Source organism: Eurosta solidaginis, chromosome 4 (genome assembly GCF_040869045.1).
Source record: "Eurosta solidaginis isolate ZX-2024a chromosome 4, ASM4086904v1, whole genome shotgun sequence".
Lineage (NCBI taxonomy): Eukaryota > Metazoa > Arthropoda > Insecta > Diptera > Tephritidae > Eurosta > Eurosta solidaginis.
The window spans coordinates 85,531,168-85,558,356 of NC_090322.1; the positions used below are offsets into that span (position 1 = coordinate 85,531,168).

The 27,189-nt window shown below is 38.5% G+C and overlaps 1 protein-coding gene across 3 annotated transcripts in view; it reads right to left on the reverse strand.

Moving 5' to 3' along the window:
• Positions 1–27,189, reverse strand: part of Dbp80 (putative ATP-dependent RNA helicase Dbp80) — a 493,971-nt gene that overhangs the window by 96,220 nt on the left and 370,562 nt on the right. For all 3 annotated transcript variants that reach the window (XM_067782226.1, XM_067782225.1, XM_067782227.1), the window contains 2 exons: positions 22,744–22,879; positions 22,528–22,690 (listed from right to left, as the gene is read on the reverse strand). In XM_067782226.1, the coding sequence (XP_067638327.1) occupies positions 22,528–22,690; positions 22,744–22,879 (299 nt within the window). The remainder of the gene's footprint in view (positions 1–22,527; positions 22,691–22,743; positions 22,880–27,189) is intronic.

Consider the following 27,189-nt stretch of genomic DNA (forward strand, 5'->3'; position numbering starts at 1 on the left):
AAACTTATTTTGAGTTGGAAAACGGTGTTTTTTTTCAAAATGCTATAACTTTTTCAAAAATTGACCGTTTGGGATCATTTTTTTTTAATATGTTTTTAAATGTACTTTTCGGAAAAAAAACAAAAAAAATTTTAAAGTTTTGTTTTTCAATTAAATAAAAAAAAAAATTCTCGGCCCACTCCGGGTAGTGGGGATGATTGCAGAATTGATTGAAGTTTTTTATGAGAAAAAAAGGCGAAATTCGAAAAATCTCGAAAAACTGAAAAATTACAAAAAAAAAATTTTAACATTTTTTTGAATTTTTTCCGAAAAGTACATTTAAAAACAAATTTAAAAAAAAAGGTACCGAACGGTCAATTTTTGAAAAAGTTATAGCATTTTGAAAACAAAAACGGTGTTTTTTTAAAAATTCATAACTTTTTTTGAGTTGGATGAAAAAATTTGAAAAACTTCTGAAAAAAGTCTTTCGTAAGCTAGAAAAAGAAGAAAAACTTTCAGCCAATTCTAAAGGGGTCGGGTTCAAAATTGGTCGAAATGGGATGGAATACCCCATATATATGCACACAATAAGCAGAAACATAATATTATGTGTATTAAACCTACACTTAAATAGCTACATATCCACTAAAACGACTCTAAGTAACTCAGCTTCAAACTTCCTAGTAAACACGGGAGCAGATATTTCAATCATAAAAAAGAATCAAATAGAGAATCATGCAAAAATAAATACAACACAAATAATAGATTTAAAGGGCATAGGTCAAGGTATCACCAGCACAATAGGCACAGTAAAAGCGGACTTAAAAGGTGATGACCTTCTAATTTATCATAAATTTCACGTCGTAGAAGATGACTTCCCAATACCATGCGATGGATCATAGGTTTAGACTTTAATAAAAAATATAATTGCATTTAAATTATGGCAAAACAGAAGATAAACTAATCCTAAGACCATATGATTTTCCACAAACAATAACAATGCACCTAAAAAATTTTCTGTCCGTCAATACAATTACGATCCCTGCTAGATCTGAAGTCATTAGACAAGTAACAGTAAACACGGATAGTAAAAACATCTTCATACCCCATCAACAATTATCTGAAGGAATTTTTATAGCAAACACAATCACAAATAAAGATCAAACTTTCCTCAGAATTATTAACACAACAAAAACGCAACTATTCAAAATTACAAAATTAATACTGAAAATTTAGATAACTACACACTAATTGAAACAAGCACACACAATAAACAGAGTAAAGACACAGAAAAATTTAAAAGACTAACCAAAAACTTTCCAAAATTTGTCAATTCTCAATTAACTTCATTATGCACAGAATTCATAGACATATTTGCGACAGAACCAATTTCCTCTAATAATTTTTACAAGCAAAAACTACACATGACAGACGACACACCAGTTTATATAATAAACTATAGATTGCCCGAGACACAAAAAGGGGAAATAAGCAAACAGGTTAATAAGTTGATCGAAGATGACATAATAGAACCCTCAATATCAGAGTACAATAGTCCAATTTTACTGGTACCTAAAAAATCACTACTAGGTAACACAGAAAAAAGATGGAGATTGGTAGTTGACTACAGACAAGGAAACAAAAAATTAGCACCGGATAAATTCCCACATTGATGATATTTTAGACCAACTTGCAAGAGCAAAATATTTTTCATGCCTAGTCTTATGTCAGGTTTTCATCAAATAGAATAGCACCCAGATTCCAGGGATATAACCTCACTCACAGCTGAAAATGGCACATACAGATTTAAAAGACTGCCTTATGGATTGAGAGTAGCACTAAATTCATTCCAAAGAATGATGACACTAGCATTTGCAGGTCTCAAACCTTCTCAAGCGTTCCTTTATATGGATGACTTAGTTGTATTAGGTTGCTCTGAAAAACACATGTTAAAAAACTTACGAGACGTGTTCTCCACATGTATAAAGTACAACCTAAAATGACATCCAGATAAATGTTTATTTTTCAGCCAAGAAGTAACCTATTTAGGCCATAAATGTACAAGCAAGCGAATACTACCCGACCCAAGCAATTTTGAAACAGTACAAAACTACCCAACACCAAAAACAGCTGATGAAGTTAAAAGGTTCGCAGCATTCTGCAATTACTACAGAAGATGCGTACCGAACTTCGCAGAATACTCAAGAAAACTAACTAGGCTTTGCAAAAAGAATGTCTGCTTTGAGTGGACGGAAGAATGTCAAAAAGCTTTTGTCTACCTAAAGGTAGCATTAATTATCCAAAACTTTTGCAATACCCAGACCTCAATAAAGAATTCTGCATAACAACAGACGCTAGTGGGTATGCTTGCGGAACAGTCATGAGTCAAGAACACGATGGCAAACAGTTACCAATTGCTTACGCTTCTAGATCCTTCACAAAAGGTGAACAAAGCTACAATATAAAAAGAATTAGCAGCAATCCATTGGGGCATAACCTTCTTCAGATCATACGTCTATGGCAGAAAATTCCCAATTATAGCCGACCATCGCATTTTAACATATCTTTTCTCGATGAAGAACCCTTGATCCAAATTAACACGAGTAAGACTCGTTTTAGAAGAATATGATTTTGAAGTGGAGTACATTGCCGGAAAAGAAAACCACATAGCGGACGCATTGTCTCGCATAAACATAACAAACTTAAAAGAAACCTCAGTGTAAGCATGCAAAATAATGAAAGTCACAACTAAATCAATAGCTAAGGGTATTAAAAATAATGTTAAAAGTGAAGAAAGTCACACAAGAGAACCCAAAATATATGAAGCGCTAAATAAATTTGACTTAAAAAGACATATCAGGCTCGTTTTCAATCCCCCGAAATTATATTTCAAAAAGGGAAAGAAAATGTGTAGCACTATAAATACAAGCAACCTACTTGTAGATGATAAAATTGACTTAGCGACAGGCTTGAACAAGAAGCCGCCAATTTAGGACTTGTACAAATACAGTTGTCCTTAGGGGACAAATCGTTTAAAAATAATTATACTGCAGTAGGCAAATTTACAGAAGAAGGTACCAAGGTTCTCAAAAAGTTAACAATAGCACTAACCCCAGAGGTTAGATATTTGACAAATCCTAGGAAAATTAAAGAAATCTTGCACAAATATCATGACGATCCTATTAGTGGTGGCCACCCAGGAATAAATCGCATGATAAAGAAAATCAAGCAAAACTATAGCTGGAAAAATATGCGAGGTGACATAAAGAAATACGTAAATAACTGCATCCACTGCAAAAAAATAAGGTTAATAAGCATATAAAAGAACCAATGACAATAACGGAGACACCTCCGAAGGCTTTTGATATAGTACAGATCGATACGGTCGGACCATTACCGAAATCGATAAATGGAAACAAATACGCAGTACCATTATATGCGATCTCACCAAATATTTGGTAGCAATCCCAGTCCAGAGCAAACATGCGATAACAGTTGCTAAAGCTGTATTCGAGCACTTCATTCTGACTTATGGTTGCATGAAAATAATCCTAACAGACATGGGAACCGAATACAAAAATAGCTTGTTCGAAGAACTATGCAAGCTGCTAAAAATTGAGCATAAAGTCTCAACACCATACCATCATCAAACTTTAGGCACTGTTGAGCGTAGTCACAGAACGTTTAATGAATATGTACGTTCATACATATCCAGTGACAAAGACGATTGGTATGAATACCTCAGGTATTTCGCGTACTGTTACAATACGACACCATCGACCGTACACGGGTATTGTCCTTACGAGCTTATAATCGCGAAAAACCCCCCGACCTACGATTTTCTAGATGAAAATAAAATAAGTCCAGTGTATACAAAAAAACAACTATGATAAAAGTAGCTACAGTAAGGAAATAAGTATAGGTGACCTAGTATTAGTTAGAAATGACCCGGGCCATAAGTTAGATAATAAATGTAAGGGACAGTATAGAGTAAAGAATATTGACAAAAATAACAATTTCACTCTGATACCACAGACAGTAGAAAATAGTGATAGGAACAATAAAGATAAGGAAATAATAGTCCATAAAAATAGGCTTAAACCAATATAAAACATCTGCTAGTAAGCCACTTAATTCAAAAAAAAATATATATTTTTTTTTGGTCACAAAACATTCCTCTTTACTTACTAAACAAAAATCAGCAAAATAGATACGGAAGAAAGAAAAACAAAAAAATATATATATATATAAATTCATGTTGGCATCAAGCTACCGTACCAAATTTGTAAACATAAACAGATTTTAAGTGGGTCAACACACTTAAAATTCTGATATGTAAAAACAAATGTCAATAACACTTGATGCAAAACATTACTCATAATCATAAACATACAACCATACAAAATTAATACAAAAAAAAATAATATGTAAATACGAAAGTCAGCATAACAATTCAAATTTAAAGCAAGAGTAAATATATAAGAACAGAAAACACATAAACAAATTCATTATATGTCATTAAAAGAAAAATGAAACAGCATGGCACACTTATACCAATAGGATGACCGTATGTAATTAGGCGCCAAATTATATACGTTCCTCCCTTAAAAGCATATAAAAAGTGCGCAAACGAGCAAAATAAAAAAAGTCAGCACAAAATCACACATGTGAATCAAATGTAAACGGATATAAAAATAAGTAAACAAACTCTCCACTCTCAATATCAAGTTACCACAATGCAATAATTTACAATAGAAAACTAAAAAGCAATTAAAATTTTATAAACTCTAAGTGGGTCATTAAGTCACTTTAAGGATCATATACAATGGTTTTCAAGTGTATATGACCCTTCCTAAGGTGGATAGTATGGCATTACCACAATACAAGGTATTTGTATTTATGTAAATGCCAGAATGAGTCTAGCTTGTAATACAGTTTATGTACAACCAAATGAATTTCACTTTAGACCACACGCAAATAACTCATACCGGCATAGATAAGTTATATTGAACTCAGTGGGGAGACGTATCCATTTACAGTTGTTTGACCCGTATGCGTCACACTGACCAGCTCACGTACCGATCAGCATGACTGATCGACAGCGTCGGTTTGTCAATGTGACTGCCAAAATATTATTACATAGTTAGGTAATAAGAATATTTGCTGACTTGGTATATAGAAAAATATATAAAAGAGAAAGAATTTCATAATAAAATTCAATTAGACTTCTGCGCTGAACTCAAGCACCTACTTAATCTTTTTGTTTCATTTCGTCGAATACTATAGTTTACAGTAATGCCCTTTGGACTGTGTAATTCACCAGCTACTTTTGAGAGACTCGTGGATCAGGTACTGAAAGGACTACATTGGAAAACATGCTTAGTGTTCCTTAGTGGACGACATCATCGTAATGGGAAAGAACTTTAAAGAACATCTGAAGAACTTGGAGGAGGTTTTCCAAAGAATAGCTGGTGCTGGTCTGAAACTTAGTCCCAAAAATTGTTCTCTGGTTAAAAAGGAAGTAAGTTATTTGGGTCACGACAAAGGGCATATGCACTGCGAGCGAAAAGATAGAAGCTGTAAAGGATTGGCCAAGACCACAGAACCTGCATGACTTGAGAAGTTTCCTTGGGTTGTGCCATATTACCGCCGATTTTTACCAAACTTTGCCAGCGTAGCCCATAGCCTCCACGAGCTCACAAGAAAAAATAAAGCTTTTGAATGGAAGGAGCAAGAAGTGGCTTTCCGAACATTAAAAGAGCGTTTGTGCACTACCTCAATGTTGACATATCGATTCCAGGAGCACCGTTTATTCTAGATACAGAAGCGAGCGGATATGATATAGGAGGCGTTTTATCACAATTGGTCGATGAACAGAAGAAGGTAGTTGCATATTACAGCCGATCAATTGGGAAACCAGAGAGGAACTATGCGTTACACGGAGAGCTGTTGGAATTGGTAGAGTGCATTAAACATTTTCGCAAGTACCTCTACGGGCAGCGATTCCGCGTCAGGACAGATCACGCAGCGTTGAAATGGCTCCTGCAGTTCCGTAATCCAGAAGGTCAAATTGGGCACAGTGGAACAGTTTAGAATTTATATCCGGTTCCTTGCATCGAGTATACGAGAGTGAGGACGGTCAATGTAAGAGGAAATTCATAGTTGTTCCCAGGAAGAGGATTCCTGATGTTCTCAACGAGCTACATAATGGTCCAAGTGAGGGTCATCTGGGAATCACGAAGACGCTCCAGAAAATTAAGCAGAGATTCTATTGGGTTGGTTGCCATTAGTTGGTCACTGAATGGATTGCCAACTGCGAGGTTTGCAGCAGAGCGAAAGGGCTGAAAACTCGAAGTCATGGCCAGATGAAGCAATATAACACAGACGCACCATTTGAGAGGATCGCTATGGATGTCCATTTCTTAGTAGCAACCGCGGAAACAAATATGTACTGGTGGTTATGTATTATTTCAGCAAGTGGTAGTAGCAGAAGTGTATACAAACAATTGGGTTGCAAGGTATGGTGTACTGATGGAGTTATATTCTGACCAAGGCAAGAATTTTGAATCAACTGTGTTCCAAGAAATGTGTAAGACATTCGGAATTCGAAAAACACGGACAACTGCATTGCATCCTCAGTCTGATGGTATGGTTGAACCAGGGCCGTAGAGGCAAAATCCGGGCCCGGGATTAAACAATTTACTGGCCCCTATAAAAAAAAACACCAATACATTTGGTTAATTTGAATTAATTACGTCTCATTCATGAATCATTATTGATGGATTACATCAAAAAACTTGTTTGCCACATCAACTAAATGATTTTTGGACTAAGAACTGAAAATAAAATTAACACAGAATATTTACTATTTATACTATTTTATTGTAACGTAGAAATAAAGTTCTCTTTTAACAGCCACATATTGTTACAAATAATCTTTTGTAGTTATTTGGTAACATTTTAGTACATTTCTGATAAATTGTTATGATGATTATAAATTTGAATTAGAAGGTTCGAATATAAATGAGTGGCTCAAATGACCCCGAGCGAGTCCCCAAAACCATCCCGGAATGTCCCCCAAATCCCCCAGGGGTCCCAAAAACCATCCCGGAACGACCACTAAATGACGCCGGGACGACCCGATGGACTCCCCAAACCCATCCCAGAATGTCCCCCAAATTATCTCGAGGAAGTCCCCAAAACCATCCCGGAATTTCCCCCAAATGACCCGGGAGGACCCCATGGAGTCCCCAAAACCATCCACGAATGACTCCCAAAAGACCCCGAGGGAGTCTCCAAAGCCATGCCGAAATGACCCCGCTGCTTCCATCCTGCCGCTGCTACGCCGGCCGTTGGCCGTCCGTCATCCTACCGCCGTTCGGTCGCCGTGCTGATCCCGCCCTTGCTACGCCCCTCGTTGGCCTTCCGTCCTCCTATCGCCGTTCAGCCGCCGTGCTGATCCCGCCGTTGCTTCCATACCGCCGTACCAATCCGTCCACTACCCTACCACCGTTCAATCGTCCTGCCGAGACCCCTCTGCTACGGCGACCATTAGCCGCCGCTCCCCCTCACCATCTTGGAACGGAAAGCTGCTGCCCTCCCAATACCTCCAGCCGTGTGTGCGTGTGTTCGTAACACATAAATATTGTGTTTTTATTCAGTAGGGGTTTGTGGGACCTTTACTCGACTCTGGATTGACTGAGCATTACTCCAGCCTTAGACAAAACCCACCTCATATCCACGAAAGCCAAAAACCATTCTTGAATTGTAAAATTTGTTGCTCTCGAATTGAAATGGAGGTAGCGCAAAGCGAACGTTGTCTGTTCAACGTGACTAGCATCAGGCGTAGCATCAAATACTTGGCTTTCTTGCGTTGATCTAATATAGTTTCCCTCAGGTGTTTTGCACTTTATAAAGCGTTTTGAATCAGCTGCCAAATGAAATATTTATTCTTAAATTTTAATTTTAAATGGAGATATTCGTTGCTTTTGATATTTTGCTTAAAAATTGCACATGGAACAACTAAAGCCTCTCCTGATCTAAAAAATATGCCTTAATGCCTCTAAATCTCGGGGCCCCTCAGAAACCCCGGGTCCGGAGGAATCCCCCATTCCCCTCCCTTTCGTCGGGCCTGGGTGGAACGCTTCAACAGAACCTTGGAGGAGCAGTTAAGGAAAGTAGTAGACAAGTTCTATGAAGAGTGGGATACACACATATCATTATTCTTGATGGCTTACCGATCGGCATTGCATTTGACAACGGGCCAAACTCCCGCAAAAGTAATTTTTGGATTGATCTTTGACTGCCAGCTGATTTGAAGTTTGGAATAAATGCCGATGTGGAGAGAAATGCCAAGAAATCCACTGGTGTCTTGGAGGAAGAGATGAGGGAAATACACGATATTGTAAGACAACGAAGCAAGATTACGAGTGACAAGATGAAAGCCAGATACGATAAAGCAATTAATTAATTTTCGGGAAGGAGATTTGGTGCTGTTATACAACCAACAACGAAAAAACGGTTTGTCCCCGAAATTGCAGTGTAATTGGGAAGGCCCATACAAAGTTGTAAAAGGGACCAACGATGTAGTCTACCGTATACAAACCCTTGGCAAACCCCGAAAAAAATGAAAGCTGTTCATTTGGAAAGGCTGGCAGCGTTTAGATCAGAAAATCGGGACGATCCGACTTAGGTGGAGGGCAGTGTGACGAATATTACCATCACTATGTTGTTAGTAAATAATCGTAACAGCAAAATAAGGCAAACGGCAACACTTATGTACAAGGCAACGAAAGGTATCTCACACACACACATGTAGTCATCAGCCCAAGTAGTTACTCACACATACACACGCATATAGCTATAAGAAAACTACAAATATACATGTATATAGCTGGTAACCAAGCATGAGAAACAATTGTTCTCGAACTGTTCACGAAATGACTAGACCTTAGGAGAAATGTGTAAACGAGAAAACCGAGAGTACAAAAGCAGCGCAAGCTCAGGAATCAGTTAATTAGTTTTGATTTAAGCACCCTATTGGTTGTGAAGTACTACTCCCAAAGTAATCTAAATAAATACCAGTTTGCAATACTAAATATTGGAGTGATTTATTCAACAGTTTAGCGATTTGAATGTTAGGAGAATATAATAAGCAGAATTTTCCAAAATTCGTTACAATATGTATGTATGTTCATAAGCGTCGATTGCATGTTAAAGCAAGTTGAGTTTACTTTTTTCCAATTCTTTGTGTATGCTCCTGCAAGTATTTTTCCACTTTATACATTTATTTTACAGCAAAAATTAAATTGTTGAATACCTAATACGCGGCTTGTTACAACGTTAAGAATGATTTTTTGAAAGAGATACTATGGAAATTGTAGAAGTCGCAGAGCAGTTGGAGGTACTAAATTATGATGCTTTTCTCAATTTCATACAAGAATACAACCTGGATATGATTTGTTATACTAACTTAATTGGTAATTTTTCAAATGTGTCGTATAGTTGGAGTTTTATCTAATTGATTTTATTAGATCAGAATGCGGATACACATTTGAAAGACTAAAGTATATAGACAAGGATGATATTAATGTATTTTTTTTCAAACCAAGTCATTTGAATGGAAGGCCAGTCAAGTAAGCAATTTACCAATATTAAATTGGTTGAAAAACAATAAGCGTTATTTTATATAGTTTGTTTTAAAGGGTCTTAGCATTTATAGTAATTCTCAGTCGTCCACTCTGTCATGAACGCAATCAACGTCTACATTTTCGTGGCCAGAATCAAACGATTCTCCATCTGAAAACAGTTCAAAGATTTGTTTTGGTATCATTTTACAAGGCGGTGCATCCCCCAATTTGTATGTGAAATTGTTGAGAGGGGTATCAAAAGACGCGTTTTGACCCCGTCATCAAGAACACGGAAGCGAAAATTAAAAAATATCTCGAGATATCTCTAAAAAAAGTGGTAGATTTTTATGTAGTTGCATGATTTTGTTTTGCAGACACACACACTAATGCAGAAAGGTGTTCTACCCAGAAATACTGTGGTCCGCGTAGCCTATGCTGGGCCGGAATAACTTTGACAAATAAAATTTTTAATTTTCGCTTTCGCATTCATAATATGGAGGTCCAAACGCGTCTTTTGATACACCTCTCGACCATTTTCCATAAAAATTAAAGGGTGCACCGTCTTGTAAAAAGTTACCTTTGTTTTATATCCGGAAAATATGTTTAGCTATGGTGACACAGAAATAGGAAACAAATAAAATACTTTGCAACAACTTAAAGATTTTTTCAATCAAAACATCTGCTTGGTAAATGATGACTTTAGTGCACTTTTTTACATAAATAATTGGTTGTTTAGTGCCTGCTGATAAGACAATATTTATACGTTAAGAAGAATGGTAAAAATATTTGACATATCACTTCAAAGCTAATTTTACGATAGTATAATAAATAATCTTTCGATTCTTATACAAAGTTATAATGAAGAGTATATTCTAGGTACTAGTCATCACACATAACTATAGCATAACCTTATTAAGGGATTCAAGGGGTTGTGTAGCGCAATATATAGCTTCTCCAACCCAATTGTCAACCTCACCTTCGAGCGGCGAATCCCGTTTCACTAACAGACGAGGCTCTGGCGACCCCAAGCTCCTCATAGAACTTGGGGGTGGGGAGGGAGGGATGGCCTGAAGGTTCAATGTGGCCATATAAATCGTTCCCGAGATGGTCGGGCCAGCACCTTAATGGTGCTGTGTTACCGGAGCGTATCGGATCTGTATCCGACAAAGGACCATCACATCGATAACACTCCCCAAAGCCTTCGGGGAGTAACCTAATCGCTACAACAACAACAACAACAACATAACCTTATTAAGGTTCATTTGGTCTTATATATGACTATCAACAGAAATTTGACGCGTCCAACGCTTTTATTTAGTCTGATCAAAGCCCGATATTGATGAGGAGTGTGATGACTAGTACCTCGGACCCACCTAATTATTTTCTAGCTTTTAGTATTATTATTAATTCATGTAAGTATTTTTTCAATACCGTTTAACTTCAATAATTTTTTTTAATTATTTTAATTTCAAGTTTTTAGTTTTTATTTAACTGCCTATTATTTCTCATTCTATTTAGTACATTTAGTGACTCATTATTACACGGACTCTTGCCTGACAATTTGTTACAACCTAAGTTCTCAATACATAATCCTTCCAAAGACTTTACTCAACTCTGCGCCACGTATGCTTGTCCCTCCACGAACTCCAAAATATTTTGATGTCACTTCTACCGGACTATATGTAATATTTGTTCCAAATATGTGCTAAATCGGACATCATAGGTCGCTTTCTATTCGTGTATGTATTATGTGTTCCAAATATGGACCAAATCGGACCACAAAAACGATTTTTTTGAATATCTCCATCCTTGCGCCACCTAGCGGCAATTTTTTCATACACTTACGGTCATAAAAAAGCCGATGACAAAGTGTTACCTGTTATATCGTTTCTACGGTCATTACAGCTATGTAACGAAACTTCTTAGTTATTGTGATTAACGTCGACAATTCCTTAACTCATTAGGTGGTACCTTAAGGCGAGAAAGCTAGAAAGTTCCTAGCAGTTTGCGTAAAATCAAAAATATTTCATAAAAGTAATAGTTTTATCCTTGAAGAAGAAAATTAATATAATTGTTTACGAAGGACAAATCACGCAAAATATGGAAATAGTAGGCGGAGTACATTACAATAAATTATTATTAAAAAGATTATGGACGATATATATTAAATAGGTGACTTTATCCTCTCATTTTCGAAATGGACGACCACGAAAGGTTAACGGCCGACGATTTAAAAATTTTTTGTAATGTTAGAAACTTAGTCGACGCTTTGAACCTACAGAAGGTTCTCGACAATCTTTATAGATGGTGTGTGAAATCGCGACTCTCTTTAAATATTAAAAAATGTTTCCATTTATCTTTTTCCAAGCGTCAGTCCAATCTGAGTGCATCGTATACTATTGGTACTGGTGTACTGTAATCCGTTACAGAATTTAAGGATTTAGGAGTTGTATTTGATGCAAAACTTAATTTCAACAGTCATTTAAATGGTATAATTTCGAAATCATATTCTCTTTTGGGTTTCATTCGTCGCAACTTGTCTGAATTTGCCACCCCTTACACCCATAAACAACTCTTTACGTCGCTTGTCCACTTGGAGTATGCTGTCTTTATTTGGCGACCATTTGATCAGTTTTCGATCAATAGGATCGAGCAGGTGCAAAAAGTTTTTCTGAAACACGCATTACGTTCCCTTCGGTTCGAGGATCCAGCTCCCTTGTATGATGTTCGACGTATGCTAATAAATTTGGATTCTTTGGAAAAGCGACGGAAAGTTCTTTCACTTGGGTTCGTGTTTAACGTCATTAATGGCGTAATTGATTGTCCAGTTTTACTTGAGCGTATCAGTTTTAATGTTCCGCGAAGAAATCTGCGTACAATGTTCCCCTTTTATTTAGAAAATTTTAAAACAAAATATGCGAGTATTTTCATGCTTTATTTTCAATCACAAATCATGTTGACTTTTCTTCCTCAAAACCACACTTTGTAAAAACACTTAATGCAATTTGTTAGTAAAAAAACTTGTGTTTTTGTATTATTCTATATAATATTTACTTCCCTGTTTGGGATTTATCAAAATATATTGTTCTAGTCTGTAAGTTATTTGGTACTGTAGACTTAAATAAATAAATAAATAATGCAGGCGTTGATAGGAATATCCTCATCATGGCTCTTCTGAATACATTTAAAACTGCTCCAGAAACTTCCACGGAATTGAAGGATAATATAACCACGACACTACAATAGCAACGGCACTGTGTCTATTCAGAAAAACGAATTTGATGGCCCATAGCTAAAAAAAAACCCACTTTCCACCGCAAAAAAGCGACCCCGCACGTTAAATGGTATTATAAAAACATAAATTGGACAGGGAACGATTGGCCATGATTCGTATTGTTGTTGTTGTAGCAGTGCTTCGCCCCATCTAATAGTTGCGACCGATCACAAATTGTCATCAATATCCTGTAACGGGACTCCAAGGAAACTTGCTGTTTCAACAGGGGGGACCATAATGAAAGGGGTGTTAGAGGCGTTGGTTCCACATTACAATTACACACATTGCAAGCGGGGCATACATTTTGTATGTCGGGGTTGATTCTGGATAGGTAAGAGTTTAACCTGTTACAGTATCCAGAACGAAGTTGAGCTAGGGTAACTCGCGTTTCCCTGGGGAGTATGTGTTCCTCTTCCGCAAGTTTTGGGTACTGTTCTTTGAGTACTGGATTCACCGTGCAATTACCGGCATAAAGGTCCGACGCCTGTTTGTGGAGTTCACCAAGGACCTGCTTATGTTTTTTTGCTTCATACGGCTGAGTTCTTACGTGCCGTATTTCCTCAAAATGGTTACGGAGACGACGGCTTAAGTCCCTAGGCGGTGTTGGCTCATCAAATAGATGTCTGTTGGGATACCCAGGTTTCTGGGTATTCAACAGGAACTGTTTGGTTAGCATCTGATTTCTCTCCCTGATGGGGAGTATTCTCACCTCATTATGTAGATGGTGTTCTGGGGACATAAGAAGACAGCCCGTGGCGGTTCTGAGAGCAGTATTTTGGCAGGCCTATAGCTTCTTCCAGTGGGTAATTTTTAGGCTTGGCGACCATATAGGGGACGCGCAACATGCATCGGCTGGCCAATTGCTTTGTATGTGGTAATGAGCGTTTCTTTGTCTTTTCCCTAAGTACTGCCAGCAAGGGATTTGAAGATTTTATTACGGCTCTGGATTTTCGGTACAATTGCGGCTGCGTGCTCACCAAAATGCAGATCCTGATCAAACGTCACACCCAAGATTTTGGGGTGTAGGACAGTCGGTAGCGTAGTGCCATCGACGTGGATGTTCAAAATGGTCGACATTTGGGACGTCCATGTTGTAAATAAGGTCGCGTAGGATTTAGTCGGTGTAGTGCCAGGTTTCGCGAAGCGTAAAAGCCGAAGAGATCAGGGAGGTAGCCGTTTATCCTGTTGAAAAGCTCAGCGATCTGTGGGCCTGGGCCTGTGGCCATTATTGTGCAGTCATCGGCGTAGGAAACGATAGTAGCTAAATGTGGCGGCGAAGATATGTAGAAATTAAACACCACCCTGTGGCACCCCTTGTTTAGTTCTTCTTGGTTTTGATGTTTCAATTCTAAATTGCCCACCTTTTAAGACATGGGGGAAGGGTAGACCCTTCCAGGTCTTGCAGTAACGTGAAATGGTTGACCGTATCAAAAGCTTTTGATAGCTCTAGCGCAACGAGTACCTACTGTTCTATGGTGGGGGTTTTGATTTAAACCGCAAGTTATCTGGGTGCTGATGGCATTTAGCGCGGTGGTGATGCTATGGAGTTTTCTGAAGCCATGCTGATGACAGGCTAGCTGCAAATTTGCTTTGAAGTAGGGGAGCAAAATGGCTTCAAGCGTCTTGACTACTGGCGATAAGAGAGATATCGGGCGATATCACTCTCCTATGTTAGCTGGTTTCCCAGGCTTTAGTAGCGGGACCACCTTGGCCATTTTCCATTTTTCGGGTATGACAAAGGTGGAAAGAGACAGGTTGAAGATATGTGCTAAATATTTGAAACCCTCTTTCCCTAGGCTTTTAAGCATCGGCATGGCTAAACCGTCTGGGCCCACTGCTTTGGATGGTTGGCATGACCGATGGCATCCTCAACCCCTTTGGCGGTGATGGTAATTGGAGACGCGCTGAATATATGTTTATGTGCGTGTCTGTTGGCCCTCCGTCTATCTTTGTCGACCGTAGAATGCATTATATATTGTCGACAGAAAGCGCTCGCGCATTTTTTCGCATCCGACAGAACTTTATCGCCAAAGGCGACGGAAACTTTGTCATTGTGCCTAGACGGATTTGATAGGGACTTTACGGTGGACCAAAGTTTACCTACACCGGCAGAGGGGTTACAACCGCTTAGGTGCTCCTTCCATTTCGCCCCCTTGTGTTCATCCACAAGCAATCTGATGCGTTGGTTTATATGCCTTATTTGGGGGTCGCCTCGATAGAGCTGACTTATAAGGTCACGTTCACTCGCTAAACTTGCGGCCTCCGCGGGGAAGTGGGGCCGAATTTCGGGAATTCTACCGGCGGGAATGAAACGAGCCGAGGCGGATTCAATGACCTTGCAGAAAGCACGCTCCCCTTGGCGGGCATCAGTCGGGATAGGGAGGGCAGCAAAGCGGTTGTCTGTAAAGGATTTATATTCGTCCCACCTTCCTTTTTTAAAGTTAACGAGAGTGCGTTTTTATGTGACGATGAAGTCGGCGGTACGCTCGAGCGAAATAAGTATAGGCAGGTGTTCGGATGCCAATGTTACCATCGGCTGCCAGTTGATGCAGTTTACAAGTTCTGCCCCATGATTGAAATATTCGGCGAACTGTGACAGCTTCCTACCATACGTGTGGGGGCGTCTCCATTTATTGTGCAGAACGTCGTTTCTTCTATTTGATCCGCCAACATCTCACCCCTACTGTCCGCCCGCAATTTTGAATGCCATAGATCGTGATGGGCATTGAAATCGCCTAAGATAATGCGATTGTTGCCAGTGAGTAAGGCGCTAATATTAGGGCGGTGTCCACTGGGGCAACAAGTGGCAGGAGGTATGTAGATGTTGATGATTTCTAGGTTTGCATCGCCTGACCGGACAGATAAGCCTTGACGTTCTAAGACACTGTCCCTGCGGTCGATGTCGGGATCAAATATATGATATTGCTCAGAGTGGTGTATGATAAACGCGAGGCCGCCTCCATTTCCGCTCTCTACTACGGGACGTCCTAGGGCGTCAACAGCAAGGAGCAACAAAAGATTTATAGAAGTTACGTGGACGTCTGGTTTTGGCATCTAGCCCAGAACAACCTGTCCGATGCAACCATCCCTCCCCACTGCAAGACCTGGAAGGGTCTACCCTTCCCCCATGTCTTAAAAGGTGGACCGCAAGTTATCTGGGTGGTCGGCAGGCATCGGTGCAATTTAGAAATGAAACATCAAAACCAAGAAGAATTAAACAAAGGGTGCCACAGGGTGGTGTTACTTTCGTTTCCTACGACGATGACTCCACAATAATGGCCACAGGCCCAGGCCCACAGATCGATGAGATTTTCAACAGAATAAACGGCTACCTCCCTGATCTCTCCAGTTTTTTCGCCTCGCGAAACCTGGCATTATCACCGACTAAATCCTCCGCGAACTTTTTTTTCAACATGGACGTCCCAAATGTCGACCATTTTGAACATCCACCTCGATGGCACTACGCTGTCCCCAGAACACCATCTACATAATGAGGCGAGAATACTCCCCATCAGGGAGAGAAATGAGATGCTAACCAAACAGCTCCTGTTGAACACCCAGAAACCTGAGCATCCCAACAGCCATCTGATTGATGAGCCAACACCGCCTAGGGATTTAGGAAATACGGCACCTGAGAACTCAGCCGTATGAAGCAAAAAAACACAAGCAGGTCCTTGGTGAACTCCACAAACAGGCGTCGGACCTTTATGCCAGAAATTGCCCGGTGAATCCAGTACTCAAAGAACAGTACCCAAGACTTACGGAAGAGGAACGCATACTCCCTAGGGAAACCCGAGTCACTCTAGCTCAACTTCGTTCTGGATACTGTAACAGGTTAAACTCTTACCATCCAGAATCAACCCCGACATACAAAATGTATGCCCCGCTTGCAATGTGTCCCACATTATACCATCTCTTTCATTGTAATGTGGAACCAACGCCTCTAACACCCCTTTCATTATGGTCCACCCCTGTTGAAACAGCAAGTTTCCTTGAACTCCCGTTAGAGGATATTGATGACAATTTGTCATCGGTCGCAACTATTAGGCGGGACGTAGCACTGCTACAACAACAACAACGAAGTGCGTACCTGGTGAAGTTTTTCTGAACTCTCTCTATTCAGTCGGAATGTACGATAGATCCCGGATCCCAAATAAAGCCTGCATATTCGATAAGGGATCGTACAAGGCTAGAAAAAATGCTTTTGAGAGTTTTTTCAAAATTCAGGAGCAATCCATTAGAGTTACACCACACTGTGAGCGAATTAATGTGACTTTGCAGATTTAAGCAATCTTCAAGGCGTCTAACAGGGTGATAGAGGTTGAGGTCGTCAGCGTAAAGCAAATATTTGCCATATTTTGAGACGTCTACAACATCATTAATGAATATCGTGAGAAGTAATGGGCCTAAATGGCTGCCTTGGGGCACACCAGAGGTCGCTGGAATTACCTGCTACAGGCTGTTTCCGACCTTTACAAACATTTTTCTGTCCTTGAGATAGGATTCCAGCCAAGACAGGGCGTTAGAGTGGATTCCCAGGGACCAAGTTTCCGGATAAGTAGCCCGTGGTCTAAACTGTCGAAAGCTTTTGTGAGGTATCCTACCCCTTTTGATACATCCAACCCAACGCTTCAAGAACTTCTGCTTCCGTAACTGAGATTTTCCCTATATTTACTTTTTGCTGTAGTCGAAACGACTCAGAGCTGCGTTCGATATTTTTGAAGCTCTCATAAACATGGCCAAAGAACTTCGCAAATAAATTTGTAGAGTCTGAAATACAAGTTGACACGGGCCCTTTGTATTCCATAGATTTGGGGATTCTATTCATCTTCCTTTTTGAATTGTAGTATACCCAGAAAGACTTCGGACTGCCTTTGATACTGGACTCCATCGAGTTTATGTATTTTTTGTGCAAGAAGTGAGTTAAGTTCCCAAATTCTTTTCTCAGCTGAAGAAATTCTAGTCTGTCTCCTTGGGAGCCAGTTCGCTTAAACTTTTTATGAGCTTTATTCTTTCGGTATTTCAGCTTTAACAGTATATCGTTGTACCAGGGCAAACTAAACATTCTTTTATTTTTATATACAGGAACGAAATGGTATAAGCATTCAGCGATAACAGTCTTAAATATACCATACATATCTGTTAGATCTAAGTTCCTGAAGACACACTGCCAGTCAACTGAACTGAAGAGATCATTCATGCCTGCGTAATTAGCTTTGGCAAAGTTGTACGGACGCTCCGGTTCTGTGGGAACATTGCTAAATGTATAGAAAGAGAAATTTGCCTCGATGGCTTAATGATGAACTGATTCACATTTTAAAGGCGAGTCGCATCTGAGGATCTCAAACGCTAAGTCATTTCCTATGAAAACTAAATCCAATGTTCTGTTAAAATCATTTTTAACGTTATTAATTTGCGATAAATTGAGTGAATACAAAGTATCACACAATAGAGATTCTATATCTTTTCTTATGTTAAATGGGGTTAAAATACAGTCTTCGCCGTCAAGAACCCATTCAATAGAACATAGATTGAAGTCCCCCATTATACAGGGTGCCTGAAAGGGCTGCAAAGAACCTACTAGCGAGTTTATATTGCTTACGTGAGTTTGGTACACCTTGTTGTTAGCTTATGGGGTTTTAAAAGTCTTGAAACAAATTTTTCATGGATTTTGGAGAAATTCTTCCTACAAAAATTTAGGGAATAATTTTTGTAAAAATTGGCATTCCTTGAGATGTAAATGTGCACAGTGTGACAAAGTATGTTAAAAATACATCTAATTTCACTTCAACAGTTTTTATTTACCTAATACATTTATAATAAGCAATTGGAAAATATTTAAATATTTTGAAAGCGCCTCTTTTTTTTTAGAAATTTTTAAGTCTAACAATTGATATGAATAAAGGAGTTAAAAAACCCGAGTAGACTTAAATTTTTTTATACTTATTTCTCTTCGACTAAAAATGATTTTTTTTCTATTCCTCAAATACTACATTAGTTGCTATAGTTGTTACTATAAGTAGGTTACTTTACTATAGTTGTTACTTTTTTTTTTTAAATAATCATAAATTAGTTACACTTGTTTAGTAATCGCGATACATCGGGCAACTGTATTACCGAAAAAGCTTTACTCTCTTATTTACAAACACATAAACATTGTAGAGAAGTGATAAATATATGAACACTGATATTGCTTACCCTTCGACTTAAAGTTACTCGCCCCTTCCTCTAGCACTTTTCTAGCACGCTATGCTGCAAGCTTGCTTCTCTGCAACCCGCCCCTATGGTAAAACATTGCTCTTTTTCCATTTTTGAAAAGGGGCGTGGATATAATCGGATTTCGATCATTTCATCAATACCAATATATCGTCGACGATGCTGTAAAAGCTGCTAACTCCATCCACCAAAATTTCACAGTAGAACAAAAAAGCTCTATTGCATGACAAAAATCAGCGCCACATCAAACGAACCCTCCTCAAGAGTGAAGAGGAGCTCGCTCGATGCCACTTTACTATGTTGGAGCGCTGTTAGACTCTCTGCAAATTCTTCGTCACTGCTCTCCCGCAACGGATTCTCCGCTGTTTGCAGAGTCCGGAGGTCCGTTTCTCCCTCCCCTGCTCGAAGCGTGTTTGTTAGACTCGCAGCATTATTGAGCTGTTTCACCGCTTCCAACACCACCGCCTCTACGCCTATACCCTTGTCTTTTTCTGCTCCTTCCAGGTCCTCGAGGTTCTTTTCTACCGCTCCTGCTTTAATGATATTGTGGTTTTTCTTAAGGTTCTCAGCACCATTGATTTGTTTGTGCCCCTCCGCCTCTGTACCTTTACCACCGTCGTATTGCGACAATTCGAGGGCCTTTTCCACCTCCCCTGCTTTTAGCGTATTGGTGTTATTGTCCCGAGGACTCCTCTTTTCAAGGCGCATAAAAGTATTTTCTGCGCCCCAGAGCATTTTTACAAGCTGTAAAATAAACCGATCCTGCGATTCCTAATTAATTTGGAGGATGTAGTACGGGCCGCCGTCCACGGGTCGGGACACATAAAGTACTACCCATTCCCATGTTGGTATATTCGGGTTCTGCCGCTGCAGCATGCTAAGCGTGCCCTTCGCCTTCACCACTTGGGGTACCCAAACCTTGGCCTTTGGTATCGTGGGGATCAGTGTTCTAACCACCACCCGTAACCTTGCACCTTCTTGTCATTTAAGGTTGGGAACAACTCTCTGCAGCCATTCTAAAGTCACGTTATTGGTGCAGGTCATCAGTTTAACCCCTTGTGCCCACCAGCTGTTTCAGCAAGCGATCTATTTGGTTCGTCATACATTATTTTAGTCATGATAATAATCAGCTCCTCTTCTACGGGGAGCGTCCAACGCTTTTATTTAATTGTCTGATCAACGCCCTAGATTGATGTGGAGTGTGATGACTAGTCCTAGGACCTACATGTTGTAAGTACTGTTTTCAATAAAACCGTTTAACTTAAACGCCATTTGAGACAGCAACAGCAGGGGCGGAGATACGCTTGAGCGTCGACCGCGGGACGTTCTTGGACGCAACAGCAGGGAGTCACACAAGTTTTGCACGTTACACACTGGCAAGATTGTGACCGCCTGAGATAGATCCTTTTCCGGCATATGCATCAGAACCACATCCCGGAGCTGGAGTAACGTTCAATACCTTCCCGTATCATGAGGGTATGGAGCAGTCCAGCTGCAAGGAGCTACTCCGAGGATTACAATTTGTGGGAGGGCCGCAATAAATTAAATAGGGTTACACTGAAATGACAGCCCTTGGTCGGGGAAAAAATCCCGAGTCGCGTTTGCTCTGTAATCGTTGAACGATGGCTGGGTTTGCAGCGGAATAGCGTCCTATTGACCAGTAGAGGGGGTGACGATGGTTGGACAAAACCTCCGCGGGTTAGGGGGCTTAGAATATACCAGCGGCAGGTATGCGATTAAAAAACCCAAATGTTTCAAGGGGTTGTGTAGCGCAACCCTTCAAAAGGGTTGCCAGCGCAATTTATAGCTTCCACAACCCAATTGTCAACCTCACCTTCCCGTGGCGAATTCTGTTTCTTTAGCAGCTGATGCTCTGGCGACTCCAAGTTCCATGGAACTAGGGGATTGGGGGAGATATGGTCTAGAAGGTTCAGTGTAGTCACATTAAATCGTTCCCCAGTTGGTCGGGCTTGTCCTTAATGGTGTTTGTTACCGGAACATTCCGGATCTACATCCGGCAAAGGACAATCAACATCGATAACACTCCCCAAAACCTTCGCTACAAGAACTACAAGAACAACAACATGGTTGGACATGCGGTTGGTGGCGGCGATGACGAATCGGTTGAACGATTCCCAAGTAACCGGCGGTTGATGAAGTCCATGTCCGACTAGTCGCAGCTGACGAGTAGATGAATAGTATTGGTGAGTCGCTGAGGCGCAAATGATGAATCCGTTGATTGGTTTCTAAGCAACCAGTGGGTTGGTGAAATCGTCGTAAATGACGAACAGCTGGATTTATGGATGTTGGTGGATAGAATTTAAGGACGCGCCTATGTCTGGGAGAAGTATGAGGTAGGAAGTAGATTCCTTAACTCAAAATCTTCGGACATACCAAAAGTTACCTAGTGATCAAGTGGCAGACATGTGCACCGAAATGCTTGCAAGTTATTTCTTGACTTTTACCTGTGCATTTTCGTACGCTTTCTGATCGCTGTTATAGTGGAACTTGCTGAAAGCGGCTACATCGGATCCGTACGCCGCGCTAACTATATAACTGTAGGGTGATGTTACCACTGAATACTTGTGGTGCTCCTGAAAGCGATTTTTGAGTATACATCAGAGATCTGCTTTGAGTACTAATAAAATTATTGCACTTAGTCCTGAGCAAAAAAATTTTGTCTAAATGTGTACTTAGTCAAGTACAGAAAAATACTATGAGTGACTAGCGCATAAAATAGAAAATACATACGAGTGCCCCGCAACACATATGTCCTATTCATATATGACATTGTTGAGCATAAACTGAAATCATAGTCGCTTTAACTCAGTAGCACGTTGGTTTCGTGTGTAATACACTGTATACTTCGTTTATTATCGGTTTTTCTTTAACGCTGTATTCAGTTTAGTTTCGTGTACATCGTGGTGTTGCTAGCGTCAGAAGCCTGATATGACTATATTCATTTTATTGCACTGTAGTCTTACTTATTCCAATTAGTGTTTTCGTATAACACAGTTGATTTTCTTGCTCAATAAGACAATTGAGTACTGAACTGCTTCGTTGCTTATGAGCGGTTATTAATTTTACGAAGCATGACTATGTAAATGTGTTTTAGTGGATATAAGTGCTTGATATTCTTTGTTTGTGTACGCACTAGTACTAATTTTTTAGTTAGTCCACTAATAACCTTAAAGGATGAATAATTGCAGCTCACTGGTATTCATATTGTATATAGTTTTGATTATACAAGTTTTAGATAATTTCCCAAAGAAAACTAATCCACTTTGGCACACTGAGTTGGTGAAAAAATAAAAGATACATAAATATAAAGACTAATCTCAATCCCAAGATCCAAGAAAATTAAGTGCATGCAATTGTTTATATGAGAGGGCTCGTTTAGGCGGTATAGACATGTTTTTACTACATTACCTCTAGAAAGAACGTTTGTGGTTATGAGAACTTTTTCGAGGCCAGCTCTGAACCGATCCAGAACAGCTAAGCGCTGTTCAACTGTTAAATCTCCTGATAGTACTGCTACTGAATGCCCATCCGATGACATTTTGCCAGCGAGCCATCCCGCAGTCTTACGAGTCTAAACATATAAAATTAAAATAACTTGCTATTGTTTACCACATTTGTACATACATGACAAAATATTATAGCCTGACCAATTGTTATTCCTGCGTAAATATTTTGTATAGCATTGTATTTGTCTTCCTCATTCATACAATTCACATAATATTGTTTAATATTTTCGAGTGATTCTTGTTCTCTCATAAGTCTGAAATGATGTAGAAATTTATGGGAATTTAAAACATACACTATTGCTAAATACAGACTAAGTAAATCACAAACATATACTGCACACGGCTTACCAGAACCATGATGCAATAAACCAGACAAGTGAAGCCAATATTACAAAATGGAGCCGCATTTGACAATACCTGCCCTCTTGACTTATCTGCAACATTGATTTTTTAAGGCCGTGACACAATGGCATTTTTCATATAGATGCGTTTAACACAAGCTTATGCGTGACAGTATCAGTGCCACAATCAATGATGCAAGATGGCGTATTTGTAAACAAAAGTCAGCTGATATTTTTTTTAGAATAAAGTATTCTGTTTAAACATAAATATAGCTCACATATTTTTTATTAAGATATACTCGATGGCAAATTTTAATATGTCTCTAGAAAGCTCCAAACTATTTGAGGTGTTCAAAGCATCAAAGACAAAAGCGGAGTTCGTTGAGGCTATTATGACAAAATTACCAATTTAAGCATGCAACAAAGAAAACGAAGACTTGAAAGAAAATATTGGCTTCTCTAGATACCAATACAAAGAAAATGGCAAGCAGTCGGTCGTTCTACTTCAAGGTTTATAAGTAAGCATGAAAGCTGGCTAGCTGATAAAATTTTTTGGACGAAGAAATGCTTAACACATCAACCAATCGAGCTACAGCAAGACCAACAAAACCCATAGAAGAATGTTCGACCTACACAAGGATAAGGAAGCTGTCAGATTACACTAGAACCATCGCCACGACTCATATTTAAGAAGCATTGGCTATTAAATATAAAAAGGACGAAGAAAACAGCAAGTCTCATATCATAGGAGCAGTTGCGTTAGCAAGTCCATTGCGACTGAGAAGGATCAAAAACAGCATTCCCACACTCCTAAACCCGCTACCTAGGAGATACACTCCTGAAGAGTCTTTGGTGATGTTTATTGATCGAGATCTCGGGTTATCGAAGGATAAATATAATATATTGCGTGAGTCATTATTGCAACATAATGCCGATCTTTTCCCTGGATACAAACCAATCACTCAAGCCAAGAAAGAAGCAGTTCCTCCAAGAGCCAAAATTACCGAAGTATCAGCTGAAGTTGAGGTCCAAAACTTAATGGATCATACGTCTATGCGACTCTTGAAAAGTTTTTCTGAAGAAAAGTTGAAGTCACTGCCAAAAAGCCTAACATTGATAAATAAATGGGGCTGTGATGGATCATCAGGACAAAGCGCATATAAACAAAGAATAAATGTAGACGATGGTTTATGGCTTCTATTGTTCTCCTCCGTTTAAAAGATGAAGCTTCAGAATATTGGAAAAATCCACGGCCGTCATCAGTTAAATTGTGCCGCCCGATATTATATAAATGTGTTAAGGAGTTTTCGGAACTCATAAAAGCTACAATAAGTGATATAAAAAATCAAATCGCAAAATTAGAACCAACAATAATTGAAATCGAAGACGGGAATGTTATTACCATAAAGCAGGATTTTCTTCTAACAATGGTCGATGGAAAAGTTTTAAACTTACTAACAAACACATCATCTACATTGAAATGTGCAATCTGAGAGTCAAAAACACTTTGAGAATCTTGATGATTCAATTATTGACGAACTAAATTATGAGTATGGAATATCTCCTTTGCATGCGAGGATAAGGTGCATGGAATTCGTTTAGAAACTGGCTTATACACTACCACAACAAGGAGAAGTTTTCGAAGATAATGCAACATCTAAGGAAAAACAAAACATTAGAAAAATAATAATTCAAGATGCATTCTATAAAGAGCTTGGCCTGAGAGTTGACTGCCCAAAGTATGGATGCGGCAACAGAAATCATGGAAACTCCTCAAGAAGATTTTTTGAACGCGATGAAACGACTGCTCGCATTACTGGAGTCGATAGAGATAATGTCAAACGATTGGGAGTAATTTTAAATATTTTAAATTGCCATGAAAAAGTTAATGAACCTAAATTTGCATAATATGCATCGAAAACTACAGAGCTGCTGCTTCTAAAGTATCCTGATAAAAAGCTCACACCAACGGTACATAAAATTTTGGCCCATGGAAAAGATTTAATAGGTTACCAGTGTTTACCATAAGGAGAATTGTCTGAAAAAGCTCTGGAATCGAAAAAAGGACTACAACAGATATAGATGTACTACCGCTTGCAAAATCTCACGAGTTAGACAAAACGAGGACCTTTTAAACATGTTGGCCATCTCTTCTTATCCAGTCATATCATCCATGAGGCATGTAAGATCACAAAAAGATCTTACAGACATCTATAGCTCAGAAATGGTTTCCTTGCTAGATATATTTTCACGTGACGAAGACTACGTTAAGATTAAATAAATGATCCACCTTTTTCTATCACAACAAAAAAATTATTTAGTACTTAGTTTTGTTATTTTATTGAAAAAAAAAGAAATCAATAAATACAAGTTTATTATTTATTATAAATAATACAGTTATTTCATTTAGTAATTATAATCATATAATTTTCGTTTTTACATCTTTTTAAAATTTATCAAATTTTAAGATGTGTTTCGAAGCACCCTTTATGTATATTTATTTTAAAGCTTTGACTATCAGAAGAGTAATAAATTTTCACAGAAATCAATAAAGTTGGTAAAGCGGTTATTAAGATAAAACTGTTTATCATAAGTGGGCAGGGCTCAAAAACTTATTAGTTGTTCATCTTTGGCTCAAATACAATAACATTGAACAACTTTTAATAATTTTTCTTAATTAAGTATTAATAAAATAATTGGTTTTTGAATTTTTCAAAAATATGTAAGTAAATTTAGACAATGAATTTTCAAGCAATGTCCCCTAGCGTACACATTTCACTCTTATAAGAGTATAACATCTTAAAAGATAACCTTGCTACCAAGACAAAACTTTTAATCATAAGTGGGTAGAACCACACTCCTTTATACAAATCATAAGTTTATCTGATTTCATGTTCAAATACATCCTCATAAAAAAATTTCAAGGTTTATCCTTCAGTTTTTAACAAAAAATAAATTTTTTTATTTTTCTAAAATTTTCCAACTTTGACGAATTATTGTGAAGCACCATGTTACTCTTGCACCATGTGTTTTACATTGTCTAAAGCTTAAATAATTAGCTTTAAGGTGCAGTATAAATCTTAAATTATCTTCATTAGTTCAAAAGTTATGATTTTTTCAAAGAAAAAACTCAAAAGGCGCCATATTGCGTCGGGCGTAAGGTGAAGTAATCGTTTTATTTGCACCAGTATAAATTAGATCAGACTAGCCTACAAATCATATTAAATAAAAATTATTGAATTGATCGCAAAAAACAACAAAACTCATGCAATTTCTTTTTATTTGTGATTTAATGTTTATACAATTATTACACTTTCTATTGCAATACTTTTTTTTTTATATATATTGGCTGTTAAACATACGAGCTTTCAACTGATACTATAAAATTGGTTTGTTTGCCGATTTTTGGCTCCTAAATATCACATTTAGATCGATCAGGATCACCGAATATTCCTATTTCGAGATAGCTGATGGAGTCTTCATATCATCCAACACCATAATTGGCTTAATGAAAAATACCTTTAAGTTAACTCGACACAATTCACGCACTACAAATTTTCATACAGAAAAGGCCTTTTCTGGAATGAATCTCATTAATGAAACAATAATTAGGAAAGAATAATTACCCCGACTACTTGAAACCAAGCCTAATAAGCAAAACCAAATGTACATCAAAATAATAGACTTCAAACAACATATTCAGACAACAACAACCAAACAAAGCAGTGCCACATACATTCCTAGGCGCACAGAAAACTTCGCGCGAGATCTAATCAAGCCGTCTAACAAAACATTGGCATTTTAATCAAATTGCACTTTGGCGATTTGTTTTACAAAAACAAAAAGCTCTATAGATCTCCAACAACAAAGCAACGTAGTGTATCAAATACAATTTAAGGGAAACGACAAAGAAAAATGCAACAAAGTGTATATTGGAACGACCAAACGAGCTTTTGCTACGCGAGTTTTAGATAAAGAAATGAGAGAAAGAAAACGATATACTTTAGAGAGCCTACGAATACTGCAAAAGAGAAAAAAGATAATCAACAGAAAGGAAGATACTGACAATATTGCCGCAGTTTATTTATTGTTTTTAGTGTAATAAAGTGTACCACAGATTGATAGTATAGATTTTTTATGTAATAATGTTTTAATTTTTGTAATTTTTATTAATTTTTCATCCGCAATTTTGTCTACCGCCACATATAAAATCAGTTGATATT